This window comes from Barbus barbus (assembly GCF_936440315.1).
Source record: "Barbus barbus genome assembly, chromosome: 21".
NCBI classification, from domain to species: domain Eukaryota; kingdom Metazoa; phylum Chordata; class Actinopteri; order Cypriniformes; family Cyprinidae; genus Barbus; species Barbus barbus.
The window spans coordinates 1,805,694-1,816,086 of record NC_136749.1 but is presented as its reverse complement, the minus strand read 5'-3'; the positions used below and the strand labels follow the sequence as shown (position 1 = coordinate 1,816,086).

The following is a 10,393-nucleotide window of genomic DNA, read 5'->3' as shown; positions in this document are numbered from 1 at the left end:
AGAACACATATCTATCGTGTTCTCTATAGGGACATCTATCAGTGTTGCACACAAACGAGCCGCATGTTTAGAAAACCATGGCTGTGGTCGAACTTGCTTACTACACAGTGCATACTGCCTACTATTTTTAAAGAATAGTGTGTGAAACAGTATACAATAAGCAACGAATGTTTCAGAGTAGTATGCTTATTTGTCACATGACAAACACAAACATTAATTCAGCTCAGCTGTGGAGGTTATTACCTTACAAACAAATGTGCTAACTATTCTTTTACAAAAGCTTGTTAATAAGGCTTCATACTAGTAAACAATGCTATATTTCCCAATTCAACTCATTTCATAACTGAAGAACTTTACACAAGCTATGGACTGAACTGAATGAGCTGTCTTTAACTGAACAATGATATTCTTGGCAGTTACAGTAATGGGAAAGAGTGATATATTCTAGATACACTAAGTGATAAATTCTGTTTACACTAAAATAACAGCATGTTCTTTAGCAACAGGCGTGTAAATAGTAGTTAGGTGGCAGATGCTTGCACTTCAGTACTGTAGTGCATTATAAAACAGTATGCAATAACATATTGAGTGTAAATTATCACAAATGTTATTTGATGAACGCCACTTTACTCGTGTCTTCTGCAGAGCTGTTTATCACAGCAGACATTGTTGGCTGGAGTTCATGTAAATAGCCTCTGACAACAAATTGGTCTATTTCTCCATTGAGTTAAAACACTGTTTCTTTTTAGAGCTGCTTGACAGCGGAATTTAATTCTGCTTGCATAACTGAAATATTAATTTTATTTATATATTACTGCAATATTAATATTATTATTTAATATCTTTGAAACAATGTACAGTAGTCAACATTTATAAACAGGGATTGAAATGAACTTTTTCACTCACCAGCCAATTTGGCTACTCATTTTTTAAGTTACCAGTCATTCATAACTTCTACTAGCCAAAATAATAATAATGATAATAATTTAGATGTATTTACACACGTTAATGCAGCTTACAGGGACATGGAATGAGTTAACCTGCAGTTAAAAATGCATATGAAATGTTGAATACTGATATTTGAAATTATTTTAAAAATGAAAAGATACTTTAAATGTTAAATTAAAACCGGCAGCAGGTGGCAGCAAGTCATTCGTTGCGATTGAACCGAATCATTTAAACGGTTGATTCATTCAGGAACAAAACACCCCCTGCGTTCGGAAGGACTCATCCGTATGCCCCAATCCCTTCAGAGGGTTTATCCTCCGGAGTGAGAGCTTCGAAGGGTTGAAGGGTGTAGGGAACCAAACAACTGTTTCTTGAAGTGCCCTTCTGCGTCGTTATGCAAAGAATCAGCGTAAAGGATCATGAGGGCCCGAAATGTCCATCAGTTGTACCCTTTGAAATCCTTCATTCCGAAGGGCCCTTTGAAGTGGCTAATTTTGAGCACTTCGGTTTGGAACGACACTTCAGTATTGCGGCCATGAGTGCCCTTCGGAGGGCGATATATCCCGTTTGGAAGGCACCGACCATCATGTTGCTCAGAGATGCAAAGCAGTGCTGTGGCTGTGTTTGGAATGTTTTCTGTTGGCGAAATAGAGCAAAAACAGCCAATATGGTGTCTAAAACATAAGTCTCTTGATATTAAATTATTGTTTATTGAACTGTTGTATAAAATTAATATCACATTTGTAACCTGATTCTTTAAGAAAAACGGCACTCTTCGTGTGATACTGATTCACTATATGAATCGATATAAATATATATAATTTCTGCCCCCTTATCTTGAATTATGTGATTATTCTGAATGCATATTAATAGCCTGAATCACGCAGTGAAAGAACGCACTCTAAATGCACACACGCACAAGTCAGTCTAACCAGTGTTATTTTCAAACCCTGTTTATAAACATTATTTTAAACATTATGCACTTTTGTTTCAAAGTGTTATTTTATTGCTTTGAAGAAGCGTGCATTGGTAATATTTTGCTTGATGCGCCTCAGGAGAGAAGCCTAAAGCTTTTTCCCCCCTAACAGAAATTATGCCTTTTAAATTCAAATATTGATAATATTTTAGTACAAAATTCGAATTTAGTTTGCCAGTCAATTTGACAGCCCTGGGCACAGTATGCATACCCGGATTGCCCACAACATTTTAACAAAATAGGCAGCACTTAGCCGGAGCGTGTGTAAGGCTATACGCCCCTGCTGCACAAATAAATTAAATCTATAACGTCTGTTTCTAACAAAGTGAAAATTAATGGAAAGTGTGATTGCGGCATTAAAGGTGCTGTATGTAGGATTTTGACTCTACTAAAGCATTAAAATACCAAAATATGTTTGCAGATATTTAAGAAACATGCTAAGTTAACATACTTGTTTATCTGAAAAACAATGCTACAGTCAGTTGTTCTGCTTTGAAAATGTGGCCCGGAATGCCTGTGTTTGTTATGGTTTGTGAAACCCACCCACTGCCAGTTTACCCAATTGTATCTCAGCACCCCGGGTTGCCAGGTGGCGGAAAACACAGCTTATTATTATTATTAGGAGGGGACGGGTGAAAAAAACTGCAATACCTAGTTCATCCGCTTGGTGTCAATCCTACATACAGCACCTTCTTTATGCTTCTTGCCTAAAAAGATGGGTTTATGATATTTGTAGTGAATAGATTTGGCTGCTTTTAGCCTCACCCTGGAGTTGGTTCACCCTGCGCCTATGAGAAAGCATAAAGGACAATGTTCATATGTGACCCTGGAGTATGGATCAAAATTATTCATTTTTCTTTTATGCCAAAAATCATTAGGATATTAAGTAAAGATCATGTTCCATGAAGATATTTTGTAAATTTCTTACTGTAAATATATCAAAACTTCATTATTGATTAGTAATATGCATTGATAAGAACTTAATTTGAACAACTTTAAAGGTGATTTTCTCAATATTTAGATTTTTTTGCACCCTCAGATTCCAGATTTTCAAATAATTGTATCTCAGCCAAATATTGTCCTATCATAACAAACCATACATCAATGGAAAGATTATTTATTCAGCTGATGATGATGTATAAATCTGAATTTTAAAAAAATTGACACTTAAGACTGGTTTTAAGCAGAAGGAGTCATCAGTCCTGTCAAATAGCTATTTTTGAGAACTAGTGGGCCTGTCCCAATACCCACACTTGCCGTCTTTGCACTTGACCACTTGCATGATGTATTTCCTGTATTTGGCTGTTGTTCAAGTGGGCATGAGGACCACAAGTCTGTAAAACCTTTGATTAACAGTGTTGGGGAGTAACTAGTTACATATGTATCAGAATTACGTCATTTAATTACAAAATAAATGCAACTCTAATCTGTTCCAGTTACTGAGAAAAACAAATGTCTAATTAAATTACAGCTACTTCTGAAACTGTTAAAGATTACAAAGAGCATTACATCCGAATATTTTCACACATAAATGATTGATTTCTTTCCTAAATTGCATTGACTGCTTTAAAATATGAGAAACCAATGTTTCAGGACACAGAATATGACATGTTTATTCGATAACTGATTTATTTCCTATTTGGGTTTCTGTATGCTTTATTTCTTGAAGATGAACTGTTAGATGCCAGTGTTTCCTGCACGCAAAGATTTGATTTCAAAAACACTATCATAGCTATTAAACTAGTCCTTGTTACGATTTTACATCTGGATTTAACCTCTTTAATGATCTCAATGTGAAAAGAGGTGCTAAAGTTTGATTTTGTGGTGGCTGTGCTTTTAAATTAATTATAATTAACCCTGCTTGCTTTACATGTTTGAAAGTGATTAAAAGTGCAAAACATTTGTTGGAAATTTAGAAAAGTAATCAAATGTAATCAGTTACATTACTTGAATAAAGTAATTGAAATAGTTACACAAAACATTACACTTATAATAATAATAATAAGCTTTTATATTTGACCTCTGAATTAAACACACAATCTGATAATGTCAGTCATATGGCAACAATACTACTGTTTTGAAATATGTATTGTGGAGTAATCCTTCTGTTTTATTATATAGGCTAGTAGGCAGTATATACTGGAGTAGAGGGGAATGGAATAAAATTAGACCATTTTTTACTCACTTTTATTTTATTTGGAGCCATGCACTAAAAGTGCACAGGACCCCTTTTCTATAAGGATTAGTATTGTTATAAATACAGTATAAAAATATCACCTAATATTAGAGCAATCCTAGAGCAAGCGTGGGTCCACGATCGCCAAACAGTATCCAAACAGGGCAAGGCAGAGAGAATAATCCAGAAACACGGGCAGGAATCAAAACACAGGAAAGCAAACAAGATATACAGGAACGCTTTGTAAGGTAGTTAGGCTAGACAACACTCGGCAGTGACACAGAGAAAGCCCAAAGCTTATAAAGTGTGTGTGATTGGGTGATAGTTCTCAGCTGTGAGTGTGATAGTGTAATCAGCTGTGTGTGTGTCGTCAGTGCAATGGATGCTGGGAAATGCAGTCCAATGTGCTGTGTATTGTGAAGTCCATATGGTGAGCGGGTGACCTCTGGTGGTGAACAAATGGAATTGCACGGACCGGATTCGTGACACAATCACATTACATACAGCCAATACAGATTTTCCAGGAAAACATTACAGAAAAATCATGTCATTATAAATGCAATAATTATTAGAACAAACTTATTTAGTTTAAAATGTGTCATTTTTTGGATTTCGAAAATGTAAGTAGTAATGTGTTTCAACATTAAATATATTTTATATATAACACATGCTACTATTTTTAGCATTAGTTTTAGCAACAAAATCTATCATGTCTTAAATAATCTCCTGGAAAAAGGAAAATAAAAACGTGCCTCTGCCGGTCGGAAAACTGGAAACCATTGACCGTAATAGATCTTTCTGGGGTGTTCTTCAAATAAATGAAATAATTGAGATGCTTTAAAAACCTGCTGTCTGTATGATGATCAAGTACACGTTGAGTCTTTGAGATTGTCCTGTCCTGCAGTATAGCTGGGCTGCGGTTGCTCTGAAGGCCACATGAGTGCAGCAGATGTCTAGTGTTGCCTTGATCCTCAGTGAAAGAAAGTAGTGTACAAAATGATCACAGTTGCCTGTCCCATGCACACTGAAGTGTTATCTACATGTTTTTAACATGCATATACAAATACGGGCCCTTTTAAATAAAGTTTTCAATTCTAATTTGCATACAGTTTCAATAATATTCTGTAATGGTCTGTTTACATGCCTTTTTGTTGTATTGTGGCGAGTTTGATCCAATATAACTTGCTGAAATAAAACACTCTCAATTAATATTCTTACCATACCAGCATTTAGCCAACAATAATAATGCTCCATGGAAATGCTTTTTTTTTTTTCATGTTAACAGCCCGAATTTGATTAATATTAATGTCACCTTCACAGAACATGCACACAATTGAGAATCACACCATCATCAACAAGTTGTTTATTAACAATGTGCAAAATGTGAGAAAAAGAAAATAGCACTAATTTAATTATGCAGATTCTGTACTCCCCAACACTGTGGCTAATAGGAATGCTCTTCCAGATCCATATGTTGTTGTTTAGTTCCACATTAACGTAATGCTCAGTGGAAACACATCCACTACACATTAGATTGAACTATTACCAAATAGTTCCTCTGTGTCTGATGACAGACTCAGAAAGGTTGGTGAGATCATCTTCACGATGAGCAAGAACACATGTAGAACCAAATGAGCAGATCACAGCTGACCGGCCGTAAATCAGCTCTGCCTCTCATTCAGTTCAGATCCTCCTCTCTCTGTCGCTCCTCGAGGACGCTCCATCTGTCCTTGTGTCCAGTACTGTTGTGTTGTTTGTGATGTTGTTACGTAAGCTCCTCCACTCCTAGTCCTGGATCTGATTCCCAGTGGATGAATAGTTCTCTGAGCTCATCTCTTCTTACTGTCTATCTGAGCAAGTGCATATAATCTTCACAAATTCATTTTATGGTCCGGTTTTGAAATACCATTTCTGCCTCCTGGTGCAGCATTAAGCCAGACCCTCTTTTGTCATACTTTTTAAGATAATCACTATTAATACTATGCAATTGCATATAATTCATAAATTGTTTATAAATGCTATGTTTAAATTACTATGAAGTGACATACATTTTAGACCCTGGAGCACAAAACCAGTCATTTTTTTGAAATTGAGATTTATACATCACATGAAATCTGAATAAATAATCTGTCCATTGATGTATGGTTTGTTATGATCGGACAATATTAGGCTGAGATACTACTATTTGAAAATCTGGAATCTGAGGGAGCAAAAAAATCTAAATATTGAGAAAATCTCCTTTAAAGTCCAAATGAAGTTTTGATATATTTACAGTAGGACATTTACAAAATATCTTCATGGAAAATTATCTTTACTTACTATGCTAATGATTTTTGGCATAAATTAAAAATCTATAATTTTGACCCATACAGTGTATTTTTGGCTATAAATATACCCCAGCGACTTCAGACTGCTTTTGTACTCTAGGGTCACAAATGTCTATTCCAAGTGTTTTTGGTCTATTAGCATTTTTTGACCAATCAGGTGAGTCAGTGATTCAATAACCCATTCACTAGCTTTATTCCTGAATTAATCAACCGTTTTGAACAAATTGGTTGAAAGAATAATTGAGTTATTTAGGACAGTGACTTGCCATCACCTACTGGCAGTTTTAATTTCATATTTAAAGTACAATTTAATTTTTCCCCCAACATTGCATATTTATTTATTTTAAATGTTTTATATTTAAAACATTAATCATATATTTGTTACGTGAGTACAGATCTGGACACAGGGGTAAGTATTAACAATGAACAGTTTATTGAATGGTTAGGTCAGAATGGAAGACGGGGAACTTGAGTTAGTCCAGGGAGGTGAATACTGGGAGTAACAGGACTCCTTTTGCCTTTCAGGAGCTTGTGGAGACGGAGACCAGGAGAACTGAAGGACCGGGATCGGGAAGCACACACCTCAGCGTGGAGGAGCTGCAGATGACATGCACAACAGGAGGATGGGAAATCAGGTAAGTAACACAGGTAAGTCACTTTGTTAGCGGCGCTATACCAGTAGGTTGAGTCCACTTTGCATTAACGAGATCGGACAATGGATGAAGCTGAGGTGTGTGCTTATAAACTGTGTCCGCTTGATGGGGTGATGAGGAACAGGTGCAGATGATTAGTACTCAGGAGAGGCTGTGCGCTGTGACTGGCTCAGGGGAGAACCTGACCGACCTGTAACAATATCATGCATGCCATAGTAAGGGCAGTGTAAATTCATTCATGACACCTCTGAGCTACATTAAACAGTTTGTGTAAATGCTTCAGATGCTGCTTCTGTGTCACATCTGCAGTACAAAGATGGATTTGTTTATACTTACTTCATTTGATTGGCAACAGCCCCGAGATGTCTTATTATTCTAATTGCATTCCCTGCAGTGAATGGGTGCCGTCAGAATGAGAGTCCAAACAGCTGATAAAAACATCACAATAATCCACACCACTCCAGTCCATCAGTTAACATCTGGAGAAGACAAAAGCTGCATATTAAAATGCAAGACCATGATCCATAATAACTCTTCCTCCAGTGAAAAAGTCAATTTATTGTTGTCTCTCACATTAAAATCCACCCGCATATTTGTTTAGAGCTGTTTTGGCTTGTAAACAGTGCTTGATCCGTGCAGATTTCTCTCCCGATTCAGACCGGATGACTTTTTCACTGGAGGAAGCATTAATATAAATTATGGACTTATATTTTTGCCAGAAACAATGTCTTGATGATGGATTTGTTTCAGCTTTTGTCTTCTCCAGATGTTATCTGATGGACTGGAGTGGTGTGGATTATTGTGATGTTTTTATCAGACTCTCATTCTGACGGCACCCATTCACATCCATTGCTGAGACACTGATGCAGAGACACATTTCTACAAACCTGGTGAAGAAACAAACTCATCCTGATCTCAGATGGCCTAATTTTCAACTATTCCTTTAAATAAAGATTTCTTTAAGGATGTAAACATTGAATAGTTGTTTTTTGTAAATTCTTTCCACCATTACTGCAGACAGAGCTGATGATTTGATCAATACAGCATCACAGCAACAATGAAGACCATCGTGTAATCATTCAGTGTAAGTATCAGATTGTTTTCATCTGGTTTATTGCTTGCGATAGCAGCAGTTGTTCTTGCCTCACAAGCTCCGCATACAGAATTGCTTCAATAACATTCATCTAAACTTTCAAAAGACTCTAACAAAACATGGTTTAAGTCTTACCGAATGCCATGAGACATTAATAACATGAAGTGATGTATGTGTTTTCTGTTAAAGTCTTCACAGAGCTCTATGTTAGAAGCCGGTGGAAAGCTCACAAGTGATATTAATTCCTGAACGCGCTCCAGCGGCCTCGTCTGACTCCATCTGGAAACAATAGCGCATGAAGAACAAGAAAAAGCTCTGACTCAGCGTTAGCGAAGCCGGATCACGAGCAATCTGCATATCTGCTTCCTACGGCCAAGAGAGAAAGACAACACAGCCTGTAATGTGATGGCAATGTGACACGTGTCACGTTTAATAAGATCTGCCATTTATAACAAACCCTGCGTCCACTCCTCAGAATAACACTCGCTGTGGACGAGCAATTACATTCATCTACTGCTGCTGTACAACAAACGCAAATACTGTAAATGATGGAAGTCATTTGTGTGAATCCCACATGTGCAGCATCTCTCGGTCAGACCAAAGACAGATTTACAGTTCTTGGCAGTCGTGCGGTTGCTAAAAACATCCCACGAAGAGAGCTGACTCTGTTAAACGTGACACTTCTTACAGTTCATTAAACTAGTTTAATTGGCGTTTTGTTTTCCTCTGAAATAATGAAACCCAAACACGTAACAGTACTGTGAAGGCATGATTAAACATACAAAAATCGTGCAACTATACCCGAAGTTGAACAGGAACATAAAAGCCGTGTATGTTACAGCAGAATAGCATTCTGGCATACTGCAGTATTGTTAATAAATAAGATAATTAATATCAATCATACAAAAGCGCTGATTCATTGCCATGTTAATTTAAAACCCCTGTTATGCAACAGCTGCTCGGCTGCCATTAATATCAACATATAGCACCAAAAATGACTGTAGCTCTACTACATGACGCCATATTCTCCACAATGAGATGCATTAAGCCTGTTTATGTGATTCACATGATATTACGAGGCATGTTCATGGAAAAACACAACACCTGTCCATGCACCTGGACACATGGATTCAGTCTAGCCTATATCCGGAGGCAGAGTACATCCCATCCGCTTGAAGCTCTGTGAAACACAATGAAAGGAGTCCTCGCGCCATCGCTGACATGCCTCCAGAGGGCTTCGTCCATTATGTCATTTCCTGCAGAGAGCGACTCTTAGTCTCGCCGGAATCGGCCGTGTCATCCTCCAGACAAACAAGGCGCTCTGAGTCTTTATTAATAATGTCTTTGTGTTCAGTACGAGGGCATGGCTCTGCTCCATCCAGGGCTCAGAAGTCAAGCATCTCGAGAAGTTCTCACGGGTTTGTGTGCGAGCAGGACTTGCAGCATTGCTTCCCGTAGAACTTGTGGTTGCAAACGCCATGCTGCGGCACCAGATAACACCAGCTGAAATGATCCTTACAGACCACATCTGCACAGAGAAACACGGATGTTACACAGAAGCATGGGATGCATGTCTGTCACACTTTAGCTTGGGGACCAGTTCTACAACTATATAAATAAATCCCAATTAGCTGCTTATTAATAGCCAGTAAGGTAGTTGTTAGGTTTAGGTATGGGTTTTAATGATTAAGGGATCTAAAATATGGTCATGCAGAATAATGCATTAATATGTGCTTTATAATTACAAATAAACAGCCAATATACTAGTAATATGCATACTAATAAGCAAATAGTTAACAGTGAGAATTGGTCCCTAAATTAAAGTGTTGCCAGCACGGTCTTTGTACATTTTGACTATTTCATTTCAAATGATTTGTAAATCACAAACAAACAAACAAACAAAATCTATTTCTATTTAGCTTTAATTCAGTTTCATTATAGTTTTAGCAATTTAAGTACTTATAGGCCTAGTACTTATTTTTAGCTTAATTGCCAAGGCATTTATTTTTCAATTACATTTTTAAGTTTGTATCTAATATTTTTTTATTAGCAAAAAAAAAAGCAAAAAGTAATATTTCGATAATTAAAACACTGAAACACGCTATCAGTGGTACAAATGTCTCTTTCTCTCTCTATTTTATTAGAAATTCAGCAAATTAAACATTGTTTAATCACATTAATTACAAAAATATCATGATATTAATCACAGTTATTAGTGCT

General features: G+C 36.8%; 1 protein-coding gene across 1 annotated transcript in view; it reads right to left on the bottom strand.

Annotated features, from left to right (window-relative positions):
- Window positions 1-8,575: 8,575 nt before the first annotated feature.
- LOC306887280 (A disintegrin and metalloproteinase with thrombospondin motifs 16-like) overlaps window positions 8,576-10,393 on the bottom strand; it is a gene marked incomplete at its 5' end in the record, with an annotated part of 81,120 nt that continues 79,302 nt past the window's right edge. The window contains one exon of the mRNA XM_079444906.1: window positions 8,576-9,701. Within this exon, the coding sequence (XP_079301032.1) occupies window positions 9,586-9,701 (116 nt within the window). The 3' untranslated portion in view covers window positions 8,576-9,585. The remainder of the gene's footprint in view (window positions 9,702-10,393) is intronic.